At 38.4% G+C, this 21,143-nt stretch overlaps 3 protein-coding genes and 1 long non-coding RNA gene across 5 annotated transcripts; 2 read left to right on the top strand and 2 right to left on the bottom strand.

The window, feature by feature from the left end:
* Positions 1-37: 37 nt before the first annotated feature.
* LOC124182439 (mitochondrial thiamine pyrophosphate carrier-like) lies at positions 38-2,037 on the top strand. Its single transcript, XM_046569740.1, has 4 exons — positions 38-352; positions 447-599; positions 664-866; positions 1,079-2,037. The coding sequence occupies exons 1-4, from the start codon at positions 209-211 to the stop codon at positions 1,527-1,529; spliced, it is 951 nt and encodes a 316-aa protein (XP_046425696.1). The 5' UTR covers positions 38-208; the 3' UTR covers positions 1,530-2,037.
* On the bottom strand, positions 1,781-7,032 carry LOC124182432. Of its 2 annotated transcripts, none has more exons than XM_046569730.1 (4): positions 6,836-7,032; positions 4,190-4,435; positions 3,434-3,835; positions 1,781-3,200 (listed from the first exon to the last, which is right to left on the bottom strand). In XM_046569730.1, exons 2-4 carry the CDS (start codon positions 4,412-4,414, stop codon positions 2,487-2,489), a joined length of 1,341 nt encoding a protein of 446 aa, XP_046425686.1. In that variant the 5' UTR covers positions 4,415-4,435; positions 6,836-7,032; the 3' UTR covers positions 1,781-2,486. The 2 variants fall into 2 exon arrangements, with proteins under 2 accessions (XP_046425686.1, XP_046425685.1); XM_046569729.1 differs by having other exon boundaries at positions 4,178-4,435; positions 6,836-7,030.
* Positions 7,033-8,407: 1,375 nt separating this feature from the next.
* Positions 8,408-17,264, top strand: LOC124182440 (alpha/beta hydrolase domain-containing protein 17B). The gene is made up of 3 exons (XM_046569741.1): positions 8,408-10,187; positions 12,272-12,404; positions 14,923-17,264. The coding sequence occupies exons 1-3, from the start codon at positions 9,538-9,540 to the stop codon at positions 15,004-15,006; spliced, it is 867 nt and encodes a 288-aa protein (XP_046425697.1). The 5' UTR covers positions 8,408-9,537; the 3' UTR covers positions 15,007-17,264.
* LOC124182449 lies at positions 11,261-14,996 on the bottom strand. Its single transcript, XR_006870765.1, has 3 exons — positions 14,872-14,996; positions 11,637-12,381; positions 11,261-11,535 (listed from the first exon to the last, which is right to left on the bottom strand). It is a non-coding gene; the product is annotated as an uncharacterized LOC124182449 (long non-coding RNA).
* Positions 17,265-21,143: the final 3,879 nt, after the last annotated feature.

Genomic DNA, 21,143 nt, shown 5'->3' with positions numbered 1-21,143 from the left:
GCTTCCAATCTACCCATGCAAAATACTGCGCATAAAGCGCCTACGCCGGCTACAGTCAAAACCATGTGAGAGGCAAACGCTGGAGTCATAACATGTGATAAAGGTTATAGACGCGCGATGTCAAGACGAAAGTGTAAATATTGCTTGATTCTGTCAATGCAAAGCCGTTTCGTATCAACATCAACGTTTTCATGAGTTCTACGTAAGAATGCATGATGACATTAGCGAGACGTCGCAAATCGCGAAACAATTACCTCACTCTAACATTGATCACGCAATTGCCGGCGCAGTAAGCGGTTTCGTAACTCGTTTCACGTGCCAACCTCTCGATGTTATCAAGATTAGGTTTCAGGTTTGTGTTGTTATCCATTTAATTTTACATGAGAAAAAATCTAAATTTTGCCTGACTGTAAAAATTATTAAACAAATCGTTTTTTTTATTCTAGCTCCAAGTCGAGCCGATAGCTGATCATTACATAAGCAAATATCGTTCGATAACGCAGGCCTGTGCACTCATTGTAAAGGAAGAAGGAGTCTCTGCGTTATGGAAAGGCCATGTCCCTGCTCAGCTTCTCTCTGTTGTTTATGGAACAGGAAAGGTGTGAGATGAATGGATACGTTTTTCTGATTCATCAATGTAAAATATTATCCATCTGTTCACAGTTTTCATCGTACAACCTTATCAGTAAACTGGCAAACGACTACACATTTCATGATCGATGGCATCATCTATTGCATTTTCTGGCTGGTGCTGGTGCTGGCATATTTGCAACCATCGTGTCATTCCCATTTGATACTGTAAGAACAAGATTAGTTGCTCAGTCGTCTAATCATCGTGTATATCAAGGGATATTACATTGCGGCATGTAAGGGTTATTCGCATGTTGCTCATGAAAATTATCACTGTGCTTTAAGAATCGCTCTCATTTATCATCTGTATTCCGTATTTCATATAAGGTTTTTTATATGATAGCAAAAACTATTATTGCCTACTTTTTAAACGGATATCTTGCAATGATATTTATCTAAAAGAAAACATCACAACACATCAGAGTATACCGTGTTTATTCATTTTCAGAGAGATTGTACGTACTGAAACTCCAAGGACATTTTTTCGAGGACTGTGGCCAACTCTGTTGCAAATCGCACCTCATTCAGGGCTACAGTTTGCCTGCTACGCGTTTTTCACAGATGTCTACAACCAGTACACCCATCATTCGGGACACAATTTTGCCACTTCGATGATCGCCGGTAGTGCGGCTGGTCTAGTTGCCAAGACAGCAGTTTATCCGCTTGATCTCGCACGAAAGAGATTACAGATCCAAGGCTTTGAGCACGGGAGAAAAGGCTTTGGAAAATTCTTTCGTTGCAACGGACTCGTTGACTGTGTGTGTGTCATCATCAAGACTGAGGGACTCAGGGGATTATTCAAGGGGCTTTGGCCCAGTCAATTGAAAGCTGCAGCCACGACTGCTCTACATTTTACAACATATGAGCAGGCTCTGATATTGTTTAATTCTTTCCGATAACGTATTGGCAACAACATGAAAGAATATCTAATAATCAAAGACACGAAACAAGTCTTGTGAAAGTATTAGAATTCTCTTTCTAGTCATGGCAGATGTACGGTTTGACTAATCCAATATTATGATGGATGTTGTATTATTCCAAAAATGAAAATGTCTCTCTAATATTTTGAATTTCATTCTATTTACTTGCGATTAAGTTCTTTACACGTTCAAGTACTGATCAAATTGTCGTGAATTTTTTACTTGAGCTGTCATTTTTTTGACACTGCAAGCGACCAAAGATTTATGGAAGAATCGCCAATGATCAGTTGACTGTACAAAACAGTATAACGTGTACTCTGAATAATACATTTATTATTAATAATAATTGATAATCTCTTACGTTATAGAATCAGCGCAGGTATTACGCTACTTGTTTCTCAACTTAAGCTACGAAAATATGTTAATCATAAAAGTATACATAATAGCACCCGATGTATGCACTCTAAATAAATAACTACACTCTCCAGATTGGTCAAATTACACTTTACTCCGTTCATATTCCGTCTCTACCTATATCACGATGCATAAAATCAGTTGTTTGCCTCCGTATCAAATTTTTCAAGAAGCATAAACTACGCGACGAACAACCGTCAATAAAGTCTTTCTGAAACAGATCGCACAGACGTGGCATCGTGGCGTTAAACGCGAGGACATACTCTTTCCTTTTCTGACGTCCATTCCAATGTTCAAACCACACAAAAACTGAATCGTACCATAATTTATGGGTGGATAATATGAATCGTAGGATCAAGTCACGAGTTGAATTGCGATGGCTACTGGCCAACGATATTCCGGTTTCCCTATTTTTCCATGGCCTGCACTGCATAAAATAAAAAAATTTCCATCCAGATAATCTCCCCGCTTCTGACGCGTCGCACAGCCGATCGAGCGAAGAATGCGCTTTAATTTGTTTCATTATCCATAACTGATGGTGTAACCCATCGACAACATCAGCGTTTCTTTAATGGCTGGGTGTAATTGCCTCTCGATGTAACTCGTCAACGCCTGACTAGCTCCTTTCAAAAACACGTCTTCCATTTCTCTGGTTACGCCTTCCCTCACGTGCCAAGCTCTTCCCTCGAAATCGTCCGCAACTGCAATATTAATATCATCCGCGAGGTCTTCTTCTAGGAGCAATTCTCTGGGTCTCAGTGCTTCTTCGACGATCGGTATCTCCGTGGTCTCGCGTTTGTAATTTGCCTTAACTTCGATATTCTGTAAGTTTGTAGCTGCTCCGTGACCCACATCGCTTCCATTCTTATGAATTGAAACTTGCGAACCATCAGCCTTGACTTGCCTCTTCGCACTCATTTCGCTCGCTGAATCCTTCGACAAGGATTCCGCGTCTTCTATCAGCAATGCACGAGCCTTCTTTGCAAGGGCTAAAGCAAAGTCTCGTGGCGTTATGTCAGCGACTTCTCTTCGTTGTCTATTCGATGACGAACGAGTTATCCAGTCACTCCTACGCCAGATACCGGGTCGTGCATCCGTTTGAAACAGGGCACGCGCTTTCCGGCTCTCCTTCTCGACGACGACTGCGTCGTCCTTCGTCGTGGTTGAAGAAATTTCCCGTGGTTCCGCCTCCTCATAGTTCTCCGTTGGATTTCCCGCCGGAGCTACGTTTTTCACCTGATTTCAGATTGAAATAAAATGCATGCTTAATTCCCGAATTCGGGCAAGGTCGAGTGCCTGTTAGTAGACTATTCGAGGTACACCTTAATGATTTTTGCGCCTAGTTTCGAACAACCCCACATACGGCATTTCGAGAATTTAGTACCTGAATGATATCAGTTTCACTAAGACTTCGCTTTCCACACAGTAATGCTTGAATTGAAGAAAAATTTGGGTATAAAAATACTTACAAGATTTGGGGCCAGTTGACCATTCACAAGCGTAGACTGTGGGGGCCACTTGTCCTGTCGTTTAATTTGTTTATCACTACGGGTCGGTCGACATCCGAAAGCGTAGATGGAAGCAAAGCGGGGCTCAAGGAAACTGGATTCTGTACGAATACGCATTTGACCTCGTCCCCGAGCGATCGGGCTCGTGAAGAAGTCAACTCCAGCGCGTCGCAATCGCAGTGTCATCCTGCAAGATTCCGCGGGTAGTGCGACCCGATAATCAAGAGGAAGGAGAGTTATGCGCCCTGACACCGTCAGATCACTGAAGACTAGTCGCGTCTGCAGGGAATTGTTGCTTGGCTCGTATACGCAGCGTTCTACCTGTGCCCAAGGACCTCCACGACCTCTCGAGTCTTGCGGAAGCTGTGGGGTTTTGAAAACCGAAATAATTCAATGATGAATTAACTCTTTAAATCACGTTCCTGGTATAAAAAGTTTCGTTCTCAGACTTGTTCTAGTTTTCTGAACGTTATTAATGATAAAATTTCGCGTTTTACCATAAATCGGGGTAACTTTGGACTGGGAGTGCAACTTTAAGAAAGCTGGAAATTTTTTGATTTTAGCGGGAAATTTGAATTCAGAAAATTCCCGCTGTCTCAAAGTTGTGCCCTCAGTTCAAAGTTATTCCGGTTTATCGTATGTTCTTTGATTTTTTCGTCTATTCAAATATTGGGACATAATCCTGGCTCTGATAATTCACACTACCTTCACGCTGACCTGGGACACAACCATTTCCAGTGGTGCAGAGCGTAAGACTTGCTGATATACGATTCCCGACTCGGGCTCATCGTCTTCGAGGCGCGTCCTCCTCGTCGTGTCCCTCCTCAGAGCGTCCAAGGCTCGTTCTAGTCGACCACCACATCCCTCCCAATTGCCGATCGTAGCTTTGGCCAACCCCATCGATGCGATCATGAGAAGAAGCGTCAAGACATTGACCTCCATTGTGAGGCGGGGTTGATTGATCTGCGAAAACGGTGATAAAATCCGGTTGAAAAAGATTGAATACAGCCTTCGGAAAATTGGTGAACAACTTTTCAACTAAATCTCTTAATCATTTAATGAATTATGCGTAGAAATTCACTATCCTTCTTGAGGATATAGTACTATAATATCAGCTTTCTCCAGGCACCGGTTCAAAGAACGCGAAAGCAGAAGGCGTGACGATATAGCAGATTCGTTATTAATTACAATGATCATTGTACGACCAACTGATTAGCCTCCGGCCTCTGACCGTCAAATGTTTCATATGATAAATAATAAATACTGCGTATAGTAACATAAATGGTTTGAAGCTGATTTGAATTCAAAGATATACGATAGGCATAGATTGAACCATGTCTGATTGACGTGATATAATACCGACGCGCGTATTTCCGGTGAAATTGACGATAATGAATTTTATCCCGATAACAAATCAAATTACATTTTAGTAAAATGAACTTTCGACTTTCGAAATAATTGTAAGCATTAAATTTTCACGTAACGTCTCGTTATTGCGGAAAGATCAGTGCTCCGATTATATTAAAGTTTGGTATTTCGGTAATTGATTGCGTAATGTACAATGTTCATTTATTCCTCAATTAAACCATACCCATGTAATATGAGCATAATTGAATGAAAAGTAATCACTGAACGATCTAGAGACGTCGCATTCGCTGCACATGACAATTAACTTAGATTGACAATAGGGAAATGGCGAATCGTGTCACCGTTGCATCCTTGCTCCGTCCCATTAAAACATCTTGGAACCATATCCTGTAGAAACTCGGTGAATTCACAGCACTTGCTCAAACAGAGCATGAATGCAAACGTCCCGCGGTAACGACACACTTGAAGTTACGGACCCCCGGGCACGTATGATATACGTACAGCAAAGTTGGTGAAACCAGGAAACAGGTACAATTTTTGACCGACTGAATTCCGCAGGTATACAACACTAGCGTCCAATGATGATAACATAATAATAATCGTTATCCATGCGAGCGAAGCTGCCATTGCGCTATTTCGTAATCTTTCAAGTAATTAATCTTCATTCTTAATTTTATATCCTCACTTTTTTCTCATCATTGAAATGAATTTTGGCTCCTTAAGCCGCTAAACTGCTTGCGAGCCTCGCAATGGCTTTGCGCTTCGTTGGACTTTAGGCCCAGGTTGTCCTACTTTGGCAATTGCCTTGCATGAGCATTTATCTTGTATTTTCATCACTCTTGCACGGCACAAGTCCTTCCCGCCCGGGAAATTGATTCGCCACATCAGATTCCAACTATTGAATCATATTGTCTATTGTAAGGTAATTACTAAAGTTGCACAAGTCGGCATGTGGAACTCAATTCTTAAGATAAAATGTTGCCACAGCGGCAGTGTCGGAGATAAAATCCATTTCCGACCCATATGTTATTTCTCATAATGGTATAATATAAGTATTGTTATAGGCTGAGTATTTTCAAAATTCGATGAAAATGAATTCCACGATATGCGCAAATGTTCTTAATCAATTTTACCTACTTCGAGAAGTACGTCAGAATAACGCTACGTATTTTCAAAAAGAATGGAAAAACCGCAGCAATATTGCGAAAAAATCAACTAAATTAACAGGAATACTTTTTATACATATCTCTGGAATAAATCAACGGAAACACGGGTTGAAAAAATTTCCAACAAGAGAGTTACGGCTATTCAATTATTGTAGAAGTTAAATTCCTCTGGTGCATTTGTAATTTCCACGCGGATGTATCTAGCTCGGGATAAATTGTTCGGGATTGAAATGAGGCTAAAACGTGAAGGGTTCTATTCGACTATTTTTCTTCGATTTTTGATATCACTTTCAGCTAAAGATACACAAAGGTATATAATTATCATGTAACTGCACATTCGTTTCGCCCTAACAGCAACCGGCGTGCTTCGCTTTCTCCCTTTTTAACTGTCCTTTTTCTGAGTCTGTCGAGAAGGTTCCACATAGAGACAAATAGCGCCAATGCAAAAAGCATTATGTACATACACGGTATACTTTGATGGACTGAACTTCAAAATCACGTAATTATAACCTACGTAACGAGCGTAACGGTCCGCTGACGATTTTTTCCCTATTTAATTTCGATTCAGTATAAAATTATACCGCGTTCCTCTTTAAAAAACTTTCGAAGAAAGTTACACCTGCTGTACACGCGGTAATGAACCCTGCAGATTATAGCAGCGAGAGCCAGCCGTCGAATAAAATTGAACACTTTCAATTCAGTGAAATTTTACTAATAAATATCAACAGCGCAGCGATACCTTTAATTTCAGACAACCTATGCACTCTTGTAGTATAAAAATTAGTCCTGATGAGTAGAATTCTGACGTCGATTCATGTACAACACTTACCTCGATATTCGCCGCGAGGGATAATCGTATCCTTGCCACCGTCAATGAAACTTGATTAGCGAAGGTTTGGCCAATCGGATGATGAGCGTATTTAAAAATTCCCCCAAAAACGAATAGACCGAATAAAAATTACTATTAACGAAGGAAAAAATTCGCCCAGCGCCGCGAGTTTCGATAGTGATATTCGCGCTCCGCCTTGACGGGGAACAATGAAAGTCTGAGAGGAGAGTTGTATACTTTAGTTTCAGAACTGAAGCTGGTCGTAGACGTGGTCCTATTATTCGAGAAAATCGAGGAGTAGGGTTGCCTGTACTACGCAATCGGGTCAGATCTAGTTCGACGCGGTATCTGGAATGGAACATGATCGTGTCCCAGGAGTGCATTGTTTACTTTAACTTGGTTCGTTACACCGGAATCTCCGACGACAATTAGCTCAGAAGTTACGGGAAAGAATGAGGAATCGCAATGCGCAATTTTCGTCTAGCGGTATCTTCGAGTTCTTCGCGATCCCGGATCGTCTTTTGTATACTCGATCTGGTGCGAAAAAGCCCAATTTTATCGGTTCACCGTTTTTGCCAGTCACGAAACTCTCCAGTTTGATATAATTCAATACCAATTCATCACGCATCGCGATCTGTTTCTTCGCCGTAAGTTAAGATCGTTGACCTTCTTTATTATAAGCCATTACAGTTTCGTATAATTCTCATACGTAATGAAGCACTTTATTTGTAATCGACGGATCGCGAACAATTTTTTTATCCTTCCAATATATTGACAACATCGTTCCTATTTATCGATTATTAGACAGATCGTGAATGACAATATTACTATCCGCGACAATAATGATCGAGGAAAACTAAATATGGTACTAAGATGTGATTTGTATTGAGACTGTGAATTTCGTTACAAGAACGCGATGGAGTTTCTATTCGCAAGTAATGATTCACTAAAGTTGAAAAAATATTTTCACTATAGATAAATGATTAAGTCTCGATCGTAACCATGAGTACTTCAAATCATTTATTATACCTATATTGTGATTAAATTAACGTATGAGGATCGTATTTGAATAGTTTATCTATTCTATGTATTCATTAACATGAAATCCGAAATGTTGTCACCTAACGCCTGCCAATAGGCAATTAGCTGTACGTCTCAACATTAATTGTGACGGGAAAAATATGCCAAATGCCCCTTGCGCTTTCGTACCATTTCGAAATTTTCAAATCAAATTTTAGGAACGATAAAAAAGGGGAGGGGACTGATGATATGTTAAGCCACACAGAACACAGAAGATTGGTACAAATTCGAGGATCTCCTGAATTCGTGATTTCATGGAACTCACGATTTACCTGGTAGAGTATTAGCAACACTAGAATGCGCGGTTTCAGGAGATGAGCAGGTATGATAATATATTTTTTTTCTCCAAGGAAGCATGAGAGAGCTCCAGTTACCGACTGAACAAAAATTCCCCGGACAACTATGTCTAATGTTTGGGTCTGGGATGTTGGCAGCAGCGTCTGGTTTTAATTCGCCGCGGCACACTGTTGCGGCAGATGGCCAACAGAGTGCGCTCATAAGCCGAGATTCGACAGGACTTTTTTCCCGGAACAGCTGCCAACAGTTTATAATCCTATGTTTCTTTATTTACACCGTGTTCGTGACCGCGGGTCGAGAGGCGACCACTATCCCCACGTACTAAATATTCTAAGTAGTGTGCTTGCGTGGGTATTCATACGTGATTTCCCAGTGTCATACAGCGCAGCCCCAACAAGCGCATAGTTAAAATCCAATCAGCACACGCCGTACGCTTACATGCAGACCAATCGCGCACACAAGGTGCGCTCCACCTTGTGCATGGACGCATGCACGTATGTATACAAAGAAGCCCATCATCATCATTAGCAGTAGCAGCAGCACCAGCAGCAGCAACAGCAGTGTGAAAAGATTACAAAGAAAGAGAATAGAAGTAGCTAGCAGTGAGTGAACGCGATAAGGTAGCAGCGGTTAGTCGCGTCGCGCAATCATGGCACCCCGATGAATTCTCGCCGCGAAAAGGAAACTATGGACAGAAAGAAATACGTAAAAGTCTGAAAAGTAAAATTGCGTAAATATAATAACCGAGCTCCGCGAAGACAGGCGACACCTGCGTGCCACGACGATAACGGCCGTGATTTCGTTTTATATACCTGGTATAAATTACCGCAGGTAGTACAGGTCGCGCAGTCACGCGTATACCTGGAAAAACGATGAGTCGATAGACGGGCGGTCTTCTCTGTTCTCGCACTGTAGCCAAATGAATCTTAAACGCGTCTGCGGCTCGCAAACCTTCAGTGTTAAAACAAGTGAATCTGAGAGTTGAACCAGCGGTTTTTTAAAAATCGAACGCCCCGAACCGCCGCTGGCCCCCAAGGGGTCTGTTTCTTGAACGTATTCGCGGCCCGCAAACCGTCGGGAGTTAAAACAAGTGGATCGGTGAATTGAACCAGCAGTTTTTTGAAAATCGAACGGCCCGAACCGCCGCTGGCCCCAATGTTCAACCCAGCTGGTAGCGACTCGCCTTCCTTGTCATCCGCGCTCTCGTCCTCATCCTCGGCCGTTGTCTCGAGGTGATAACAGTCGCCTGAAGCGAGGCGCGAACGGTCGATACACGCGGCAAACCGAGCCGAATTCCCTTGGACAGAGCAACCTGAACCCTAAACATGAACGGCCTCAGCCTGAGCGAGTTGTGCTGTCTTTTCTGCTGCCCCCCATGTCCGTCCAGGATCGCGGCTAAGCTCGCCTTCCTTCCTCCGGAGCCGACGTACTCCTTCACCGAGGACGAGGCCTCCAGCTCGAAATTTACCATCGCCCTCTCGGAGCGTGCCGAGTGGCAATATACGGAGCGCGAAAAGGAATCCGTCGAGGGTTTCTACGCCCGCACCTCCCGCGGGAATCGGATCGCCTGTTTGTTCGTCAGGTGTTCGGCGACCGCGAGGTTTACGATACTATTTTCCCACGGAAATGCCGTCGACCTCGGACAGATGTCCAGCTTCTACCTGGGCCTCGGCTCCAGGATAAACTGCAACATATTCAGCTACGATTATTCTGGCTACGGGGTATCGGGTGGCAAACCTTCGGAAAAGAATTTGTACGCCGATATTGACGCCGCCTGGCATGCTCTCAGGACCAGGTACGGCATCAGCCCTGAAAACATCATCCTCTATGGACAGAGCATCGGCACCGTTCCTACCGTCGATCTTGCAGCCAGGTATGAAGTCGGCGCTGTCGTTCTTCATTCGCCTCTTATGTCTGGGATGAGGGTCGCCTTTCCCAATACCAAGAGGACCTGGTTCTTTGACGCTTTTCCTAGGTAATTTAAGTTGTAAACAAAACCTGACTTAATGTCATTTTATTTATCGATACATGGATAAAGTCACGTTTCAAATTTATCCTCGAAGAAAAATTACTCAAGCAAATGGAACTGATATCGAGTTTCATCCGTTAATCTGAAAGAAATATCTTCTTTCTTTATCAATTTAAATCGAATGTCTGATATTTATCTTTCGATTAGATAGAATCTAAAATGCCAAATTCCTAATTAGTTCTGCTCATTCGTCGCACTTCTAATATTATTCTGAATATGTAAATAATTGACATGATATGGTTAACGAATTCCTTGTAAAGCACCTCAGGCTTGTACCCCAGAAATGTCAGTCATACGCTGTTATTTCTGTATCAAGTAGCGATGAAAACTCTTCTCAGTAGCTATCAGAATGTTCGTTTTCCCAGGAAATCTTGCAGCTTATTTTGAGATTGCAGCAGCTGACGACTTGCTGATGAAATGCATCTCGCTATCTCCAGTCATGTATCTTGTTGTGTTCTTTCAATGCTTTCACCGAGCACTCTCTTTATTCCCTTTATTCTCTTTCCATTCTCTTAATGCCTCTTTCACTGTTGCTGTTCGTATTGTTATCACTAACAAGAACAAAGAGTGCAAAGAATACTTCAGATCGGAAAGACTTTTGCATTACTAGATTCCATATCAAATATTCTGGTATTTTGACGGATATTTCGTTTAATCTTGATCAGAGAAAAGGTGGGATTGTCTCTTTCTAAATCCTTGTGGTCACTTTGTTCACTTCCCTACGTAGTGGTAAAACGAAAGAGAAAGTTATGAGAAAGTTGTTTGAAAATCGTTAAATCATTGAAACTTCTAAATACACAAAGCAAAGTGTTTAATTTAACTGAATTCTCTTTAACTTTATCGATGATATCGTAAATCGGTTCTTTATTTCAGATACTTGTATAGTTGGTTACTATCTCTCTTTGTTATTAATTTTTTTTTTTTTTTCAACTACGTTCCATGTTTTCATTCAACGATCACAACTCCATAATAAATCTGTCCCTGTCTACAATACAATCTATGTTACTTATTTTTTGGATTTGACTTTTCGTTTTATTCCTTTGTTCTTTCACCATCATTAATAAAACTATTAGTACCCCGTACTACCACATGATAGAATCCGGGGTAGAGATAATTATTCATGCTGTACGGTTATTCACAATCAATTCTCAAAGTTATCATTGACGCACAGCTCTGATATTCAAACGTAATGAATCATTGTTTAAAGAATCCTAAGAACGATTAATGCAGAATGATGAAGGTGTTTTTTGTCCTCCAATTAATCCTCTCCAAGATACTCGGTCTAAACTGATATCTGGAAAATAATCACAATCTTTTTAATTTTTGTTATTCATTTTATTGCCGGCATCTGATGTCTAAAGAAAAAAAAAAAAGGAAAAAGAAAAACATTCCTACCTTGAGTCACTTTTCTACTATTCAATCTTTCAATAGTGATTTGATTTTCGTACATTTGCATTGCGCTAATTAATATCTTTGCTAGACACATACATTGTATGAATATCAAGTACAGCTAATGTGAAAGTATCCACGTAATATTCTTTTGTGTTAGAGGCAGAGAAATAGCATACGTAGTCTGGCATACATTTTCTGGGACACCTTTTACAGATATTCAAAACTACCTACAGACGAACGAAGTAACAGTAGGCAGAGTGAATCAAACTTCTTATGTAGTGTCGCCCGCGTATATCCATGGACACAGCAAGCAGTTATGTGTACAGCGCATTTGTTTGTACTAAGCATTTTACACTTTGCCTTGGATATATTTGCAGTGGGGACATATATACCTTACCTACCGTGTACAACGTTATATGTGATGCAAAAATAAGTTGTCGCGTTTGACTGGAACGCCAATCATTTATTCACTTAATATGTATTCTATTTCCGCACCTTTCTTCATACATTTATTATCGATGAAAGATGTGAGACAGAGATCAGATTATGATAACGTGCGTGAAATAAAAATGTGATCTCATCAGGTTTCGATGAATTTTTTTCTTCGATATTATTGTTTTTCTTTTCTTCCGTTACAGTATAGATAAAGTTCCAAAAGTGACGTCGCCTGTTCTGGTCATCCACGGGACGGAAGACGAAGTTATAGACTTTAGCCATGGTCTAGCGATTTACGAACGATGTCCAAGACCTGTGGAACCATTATGGGTTGAGGTAAATAGAAAACTGATCATCCTACCTATAGTGAATAAGTGCGCATATCGGTTTACAACAAATTTCTGAAATGACGTTATCGTAACGAAACATTGGGAAAAAATCACTATTTCCTTATTTTTACAATGATTTTGAAGGAACTAAGGTTTCAAAATGTGAGTATGTTTTCTTTTATTGCGGTTTAATAAATTTCAAACAGTTACAAAATCGCGAATTAACGGTTTTCCTCGGTATGAATCGTTACGACAACGCTACTAACTTCAACGCGATATTTTTTCCACCTATTAAGGCTGTCTATTATTCCCTTGTTTTATTTTCTTGTCTAGTTCTGGCATGCGCGAATAACCACACGTATATTAGCAGTAAATTATTCATGTAACATATTATACGAGAATACGTTATCTTGACAAGACGATGAGAAAGACGAATAAAAAGGAGAATACGTTGTTGTCGCGTACGATTTCAGATGCTGGTGGTGTGAAAAAGATGTCTTCCATGCGATGTGAAGGAGAGAGGGACAGAAGAAAAAAAAAACAAAAAAAAAGGCAAAATTTAGGACAGAAATAGACGCACAGTTTTGTTATAAAGTGACGCGAGATGATAACACAATTTCAATATTATTTACACACGTACATGTCACAGAAAGCTGGATGAATGCGTACCTCTTTGTTGGATAATTTATACACGCCAACACGAATACATCTATGTTATCTGTACACCTATTACCTACGCGTATAATACTTATCCCGCGCAGACAGAATTACAGAGGAAGGCTTTCATTGTTTTACCGATTGTAAGAAGAAAATGCGCCGTGTGACTAACACTGAGAGGAAGAAACTAGTCAATCGATAATTCGATTATTCTGATAAGAAAAATTGGTGGAATTAACGAATCAGGATCGCTCCTGGGAAAAAGACAAAGAAAGACCGAAATGAAAAAGAATAAATTGAGATAAATATAATTAAAAACTAAACTCTTGCCCGTCGTGAAAGTTATTATCGTTACCATTATTTTTCCTCTTTTAAAAAAAAAATATTTTCCTTCAACGTTGCCGCAGAATCGGCGCATTCAAAGCTTTGCCGTTACACCCAGTAATGTCGTTTAACACGTAACGCGATTAGGGTGACGACATCGTTGTTAGAAACAGCTGCGTGCACACTGTATACGTATAGATTTTTGACACTGATAACAGTTTCGATCAATTAATATCTAATCTTAACTCGTAATATAAATAGTATAAAAACGCGGTGAATATCCAGAATTAGATTAAGATTCGGAAATTTTGCGTTGAATCAATTATTATCTCCATCTTAGATTTCCGTTACCGCTTCCTCGATACCTTCCGACTAATTTTGAATAATCCTGGAATCCGGGGAAATCCGGTTTACAGAGAAATGATTATTCCACTCGCGGTAAAGGAAAACCGTCCGTTGTTCCAAAAACACTCAGTGTGTTTCGTGCACAATGTGTGTTGGGTAATCAGTGCTAACTTAATGTAATTTGCTGAGATCTGCAATTCCAACAGAAACTGTCGCATGACTCGTTTTGTTATATATTCATCTTATCTCTCTCTCTCTCTCTCTCTCTCTCTTTTAGATGCATGAAGGAAGTGTTTAATCATTCCATTCATGTTATCTTATCTTCAGATAATTCCAAGGCAATTACTTCGGGAGTGTGTGCTAGGTATTCCATACTCCACTCGGTATATTGATGCAAATCTGTGAAATAGATTCCTTAGGTACATGTACACCTAATTTTACTTTCACATACATTCCAACGCACGTGATTGACGAGTTTCGTGATACTCAAAAGCAAAAATCTAATATTAGCCCCGTAATCAACGAAGTATGTAACGGGAACTTTATTCATTTCTACAACGGATATCCCAAGGTTTTTTTTTCGCAATGCAGAATTCCGAGACTTCAGAAAACGGACATAATAATTGTCACTGATCGTTTGGATGCCGTAAAATGCCGTAGCCTTTGCTGATTAATAACCCCCTCAGTGATATCCAGACTGGTGTCATGACGCGAATCGCAAACCGAGATACAACGGCCTTATAATAACCGCATATCTGTGGCGTAAATTATTATCAATGAATTTCCGTAGTTCGCTGCTGCTTTCAACGAAAATATACGAAATACTGGGATCGTGACTTTGTCAGTAAACTGGATTACAACACGCGAACAAACATGGCGGCGTCAGTTAAGCGGTGACGGCATTATTTTTTACAACCGGGCGTTCGATTCGCTGTTAAAAAATCGAAAACGTAGACGGCTTTTGACTGTGCAAGCATTTACAAACCGACAGAGCACTCAATTTTTTACAACCTACGATATGGTTAATAGTAATTGTATGGCAAAGTCGTGAGGTGGAGCGTAGATCAAGTTATAACGGCCATTTACACTTTCCACACTTTTTCACCGACGCAGCATGAAAAAACGAACTTGTTGAATTGAAAACTTACTAACAATGAAAAATGGTGTCAACAAATTTACATCTGTATATTTGGTTTCAGGGAGCAGGTCACAACGACGTGGAGCTTTACAATCAGTATTTGGAACGACTGAAGCAGTTTGTGAGCGTAGAGCTGGTCAACTGACGTCGACTGAGCCTCTCCCAGGGTCAGGGGGGGCAAGTAGGAGGTCATGTACGTGCTGGAAACCAGGGTCACTCGGTTTCGAACAATTCAAACACGACCAGTTCAATATCAACAACATCACCTACAGAAAAACTTCTATAGCAATCGCCCTCCGCAGGGGAGACTATCCCAGTTCTTCCCTGTGACCAGGATACCTCACCTCTCTCAAACGATGAGGTATTCTACTTCCAAGAGGATAAATCTATCCCGACTAAAAAAGCCAGCAATGATGTCGTTCCCTCCTCAATTACAATGTGTGATCAAAAAAAAGGCATGGAAGTAGCGCCACCTGAACAGGCGGTCTACTGTGCTAGTGATCATTGCGCCAAGAGAGAGCCAAGGCCGGCTGAAACTGTCTCGGAAAACGGCAGTACAATAAAAAGAAGTCAGAGAAATCAGGCCAGCGACATTGATGCGTCAAAGAAACATAACAAGCAAGGAATATTGAAGAAATTGTCCTCCGGTGATCAGACCGGCAACTTTAGCTTGGTCAAAATCCAGATTGAAACTTGTCCGCAATTCACTGAAAGTAAAACCAGCCGGAGTTCTAACACCGTGGAAGGCGAAACTGACGCGAAATCGTCAAGGGTAAAACAGAACAGTACGCAGAGTCAAACACAGACTCAAAGCTATAATTCTGTCGAACCTGAGATGGAAACAGAGTCCTTGAGGAACAGTAATAGTAGAAGTCGCGTTAAGAAATCCGCGATTTCGGAGAGCTCAAAAAGCACTAAAACGAACCCTGAATGCTCAAAAGAAAAGAGATCCTCGCTAGGTAACAAGGCTGTGAAAAGCTGTTCGAAGGTCAGCGATAAACGTGACGTGAAAAAGCAAAAACCTTCCTGCAGTCCGTTCAAGAAGCTCAGTCGATCGTCGCTTACAATTGAGCCTGATAAGATCACTGTTAATTTATCAAAGTATTCACCATGCGCCAGCAGACTTGCAGCTAGTTCAAAAATACTGTCCAGTAACTCGCCAACGAGTCCAGAGAGCCCTCTGAGGGCTGTACGATCCAGGAGTCCATCAAACTATGGCAACTGTTCGTCAACCTCTTCTTTGTCAGCGTCGGCAAGATCGCGCGAGGTGGGGACAGGGATGGAAAAGGTAACCATTCAGGCCAGTCTGTCGCTCAATATAAGACAGTTTCAAAAATCGGGTAATTCTACTCCGAGAAGTAAAAGTGTCGGCGACAGCTGCGTTACCTCGCCTACTAGCGAGGGAACTACGACTAGCTGCTCTCCGACTGGAACTGAAATACTGTCTCTTGACGAAGTGGGATCTAACGCAGTAGTAAACAATGACGCGGATAATACCGCGTCGAAACAGACTCTCGTCAGTGAGATCCAGGGTAATTGTGTTGCTCGTGGCTCTCAAAAAATGAAAAAAACTACACTGGAGACCAAGTGTTAGTCAACGATCCGCAGGTGGCGGAAACTCGAAGATTGTAATTCTATCGGAGGCAATTTTTAAGACTTCTAAAAAATAGAGAAAAAGAAAAAAAAACTTGCATAGTGTAAAGTAAATCGAGTTTTTGTATAGATTCTACTTATTTTGTGTAAAATTAAAGGTGTAACAAATCTTTAAATACTCTGTCGTATAGAAATTCGTATCATTCGGTTATTTTATTTACTTAATTATAAAAAATTTCGCCGTACGTTATTTTAGGAAAGAGAAGGAGCAGAAAGTGAGCAACGCAATTCAAACTTGAACCACTTTGAGGCATAAAAACTAGAAGCGAAGTCGACGAGTCCAGATAAAATATAAATGTGTTGCATACCAACTATATCCTAATAAATCTTACTATATATCTGTCATCAAGTTTTCATCTATCAACAACGGCTATCGTTATCAGGAGTATTTCTTCCACTATTCCTATTCACGTTATAATGATAATAATATCAGGAGCATTTAGTTCAAACAAGAACAGCAGGACTTATGCAGTCCGATATTTATCGTCGTTAATTTACTCTGTTTCATTTCGTCGTTAATTCCGATCGATCCTAATCAGCTTACGCTTTCGTATATTCATCCGAAAGTTTTCCGTCATTTTCATCAATAATATCCATTGTACACTTATGTTTCATATTGTACATTCAGATAATTGCAAAAAAATAATATTAAGGGTTTATGTTGTATACATAGAACATGAGGAGGAGAATAACGAATAAAAAACTGATTTTAAAGTTGAAACAATTGAAAAAAAAAAACAAAACCATGAAGAAAACCAAAATTTTTATTGTCAACCGATTATTTCTCCAGTTACCTTACAATTATGGAATCAAACAATTTTAATATCACGTATGATATACATTTATGTACGTACTTGTGTTATATGTGTCGTGATTGTAATGAAAGACATTCATAATTGAGGGTCGTTATTCGGGGAGACTGCTCTTCATCGTTCTAAAAGTCCTGTTTTCCTTATTTGAACATTTGTTACTAAAGAGGCTCGAGTATTAGAGAATGGGGCGAGGCAACAAGCAATCTTATCCATGTTACAGAACGTAGCGACGAGTGTTGAAAATAATTTTTTCACAATTGTATGATCTTGATTAATTATCTATTATAAGAATCTGTTCCATCAGAAAAATTATACCCAATTTTAAAAGTCTAAAAAAAAAACCAAATAAAAAAAAATTGCAAAAACAAATTATTTTCCTATTTTGTTATTACTAACATCATTGGGATTATTATACGATTGTGTATGAACAAGAAGAAAACCAAAACGAAATGTAAAAGCTTTTCTTTCGTTATATCTCGCATACATTAGTGAATACAAACCTGACACGAAATGGGTATTTATACGTATAATTGAGCAAATACAAATCTTCTATGCAATAGTAAAATCGACGTATACATAGAAATATATATATATATATATATATAAACACATAGGGTGGTCCTTGTTTTCACTGAATATTCTCTCTCCCTCCCTCCCGCCGTTATTCGTCAGTTCACAGACTGGGAATAAAGTTGATGCAGGTTCTAATCGTATGGTGGGGGTTCAGCGAATTTTTAGAAAATAAATTTTTTTACACCATTGTCGTTGTTGCTGGCTTATTTCCTATGTTTTCGTTGCTTGATATTTCGTAAAAAGACTACCCCTTCACATACCTATACATATACACGTGTATACATATTATAAATAAGTACAGAGCTATGTATAAAAGTTTATACAAAAATAAAAGAAAGAAATGATCAGAATAATAACAACAATAATAATAGGTTCGTAAATACAAATAACAAACTATACTATAACAGTGAGTGATGCGATGTCGTGTCTTATAAAGAGAGGGTGAAAGGAGGATAATGAAGTTGCGAAAAAAGAAAAAAAGAAAAAAAATTGATACGAAGTAAAATAAAATTAAAATAATAAACACGACGATGATCAACTACTTATTATACATGAATGGTGTATATATATATTATATCTATAGACATGTAAGGTATACAATAACTATGAAGAAGCAAATAGCTAGAGACAATATAACTGCCAAATTTAAAATACGCTAACTACCTACCTTATAGTTAATGTGAAATAAGTTAGTTCATTGATTGATTGATTGATTGATCAGTTATTGTTCCAGTACGTAACTTCATAACCTACGTGTTTATTATTATTATTATTATTAATAATGCTAGTAGTATTTTTATATCGACGTATGTATGATAGGCATGTCGTTCGTTTGTACGTATGTGACGTCTGTATGAGCATGTGTGAGTGTTTCTGTACAATAGTTAGTCCACGTAATTACGAATCTTCTGTGAAATTTAAATACTATTATTATTGTTGTTGTTGTTGTTGCTGTTGTTGTTGTTGTTGTTGTTGGTATTATTGTTACTGTTGTTGTTGTTATTGTTCACTGTGCGTAGCAGTTTTCAATCAAGGAAGAAGTTACGAGCCAATGGAATAATAAACCGTTCACGTTATAATATTCTTTTTACGTTATTTCCTTTACCATTTTTAGAACGACATTTGTAAGGCCTCGAGTTTAAGATAAAATTGATAAAAATTCGGAGTTTCTCATCGATAATTGAAAAATATCTACTACAGTCAAACTCTCGCTAGAACGCTATCTAAAAGTGAAATTCCCTCAGCTACATAGCTGTTTGTAATTTATTTATACCGTTATTTTATTATATGTTATTTTATTTATCTTTGCTGTTTTTAAGCAGATATAAGTTGACGCGGAACGAATTTATTAGTAATTCGTGATAGTAAATTAATTTTAATGAAATGTTACTTACAGCCGATTGTTTACATTGGCGTTATTCATGTGATAATAAATATTTAGTAGACGTAGGTGATAATTATTTCGTGCGATTTTCCACGATTTGCTGATTATCAGATATTTCCGAAGGTAATGACAATGGCAATTTTGCTACGCATATGTCTACTCTGTTCGTGACTATAGTGATAAGAATTTCAATTCCAATACCGTTCAATTTTTAACACGCTAATTGATCCCTCATACGACAGAGATAAGAATTTAAAAGAAACTCAATAAAAACCTACCATTTAATGTATATAATACACGTGTTCTCAACTTTCAGAATGTTTGGTATATAATTCCGTTGGCTCAAAATTTTTGTAAAATACAAAACTGAAACTGAAAAAAAGCAAATTAGAAGGATTGACATACCTGAAAAATAAATATTTCTTAGAATTACGATCTATTCATTTACTGTGGCAAAATATATTGATAATGAATTGTGTTTCATTTCAAAAGTTGTGCATGCAAATTCGTACTAGATTTCGTTCAATTTTGAAGCGAATTAATTTTTTGGTACTCAAAACACAATAATAATAATAATAATAATAATAACAGTAAGATTAATAAAATAAAAAGCTCTGTAGTATAAATAATTTTATGGTGTAAATATAATTACATAGCGCGTAAAAAAACGTACAGTTTAAGGAACCGATAACAAAGTCCATATATACATATATATAAAAAAAAAATAAAAAAAAATTAATTATAATACCGTGGTATATGATAATTGATACAATTATATAGTATATATTATACATATGCCTATAACTATAGAGAATTCTAATGATGTAAGTATTCGAAATGAAAAGTAAAAAATGTTCTAAACTACACAGAAATGAAAAATAATAATTAATATTTAAATTGTATAATGATAATTGCCGTTGGTAAATAAAATAATAATAATAAAAATTATAATAAATAAAAAGTACATAAAAGGTACGTAATATAAATCGGCCACAGCTGACGAGATATTTATACAAATAATGAATCGTTAATTTTATCATACAGAAAAAAAAGCATCTCTTCAGGGGAAATTCTCGTGTAATAAATATTGTATAATGAGGCACAATAAGTGAAAAATCATACAGAAAAATCATTGCATAGTAATATGGCGAATGATATGAAAGAAAAATATTAAAAACAAATCAACAAATTAAATGAAAATGTAATTAGAAAAAAAGAAGAAGAAAAAGGTAATCTAAACAAACAAAAAACAAAATTAAACTGATGTATGAAATTAACCTGTGCATCGTTAATTACGAGTCACTACGACTTGCGATTGATACAATGTATAATACATAGGTATCTAATAATTCGGACAGATCAATTACAGTGCACTCTCGCAATAGGACCGCGCAGGAAATGCAATGTTTCCGTCATTTCTACGAACATATAAACAAACTTATTCCCAGTTTAACACACGTCTAAAAAAAAAAAAAAATAATTCATAGAAAATCGGTTCCACTCTTGTTCAGTTGCGGCCCTATTGAGAGAGTGCACTGTACTGAACAGGCCGAATTAATCGGTTACATACATATTAATAATATTGTTTTATACTTCCGACATAAATTAGTCATCTATATTGGTATAAGCGTTGAATATAGCTAATTAATAAATATTCTATACATACACCTTACTATTATTATACACATTGTACTCGACTAGTGTTGTGAAGTATTGGTTAATTAAACGTCTTATATACCTATCCTACATACCATTGCAATGTAAATTAGAATTATAAGCATCTGTGAATCGGTATGTTTATTGTATTACACTCTTCGTACAACATTATTTCATACCCAGTTATATTAATTGTCAAAAGTA

This window comes from Neodiprion fabricii, chromosome 5 (genome assembly GCF_021155785.1).
Source record: "Neodiprion fabricii isolate iyNeoFabr1 chromosome 5, iyNeoFabr1.1, whole genome shotgun sequence".
NCBI classification, from domain to species: domain Eukaryota; kingdom Metazoa; phylum Arthropoda; class Insecta; order Hymenoptera; family Diprionidae; genus Neodiprion; species Neodiprion fabricii.
Note: the sequence above shows the minus strand (reverse complement) of the source record. Positions and strands in the feature narration are given on the sequence as shown.

Excerpts from the sequence above, each read along its gene's own strand:
- LOC124182439 (XM_046569740.1), top strand. The coding sequence starts at position 209 with ATGCATGATGACATTAGCGAGACGTCGCAAATCGCGAAACAATTACCT. Across the intron at positions 353-446 it reads TTATCAAGATTAGGTTTCAG|CTCCAAGTCGAGCCGATAGC; the intron begins GTTTGTGTTGTT and ends TTTTTATTCTAG. Across the intron at positions 867-1,078 it reads GGGATATTACATTGCGGCAT|AGAGATTGTACGTACTGAAA; the intron begins GTAAGGGTTATT and ends ATTCATTTTCAG.
- LOC124182440 (XM_046569741.1), top strand. The coding sequence starts at position 9,538 with ATGAACGGCCTCAGCCTGAGCGAGTTGTGCTGTCTTTTCTGCTGCCCC. Across the intron at positions 10,188-12,271 it reads TTCTTTGACGCTTTTCCTAG|TATAGATAAAGTTCCAAAAG; the intron begins GTAATTTAAGTT and ends CTTCCGTTACAG. Across the intron at positions 12,405-14,922 it reads TGGAACCATTATGGGTTGAG|GGAGCAGGTCACAACGACGT; the intron begins GTAAATAGAAAA and ends ATTTGGTTTCAG.
- LOC124182432 (XM_046569729.1), bottom strand. The coding sequence starts at position 4,414 with ATGGAGGTCAATGTCTTGACGCTTCTTCTCATGATCGCATCGATGGGG. Across the intron at positions 3,836-4,177 it reads TGTCCCAGGTCAGCGTGAAG|CTTCCGCAAGACTCGAGAGG; the intron begins GTAGTGTGAATT and ends AAAACCCCACAG. Across the intron at positions 3,201-3,433 it reads GTCAACTGGCCCCAAATCTT|GTGAAAAACGTAGCTCCGGC; the intron begins GTAAGTATTTTT and ends ATCTGAAATCAG.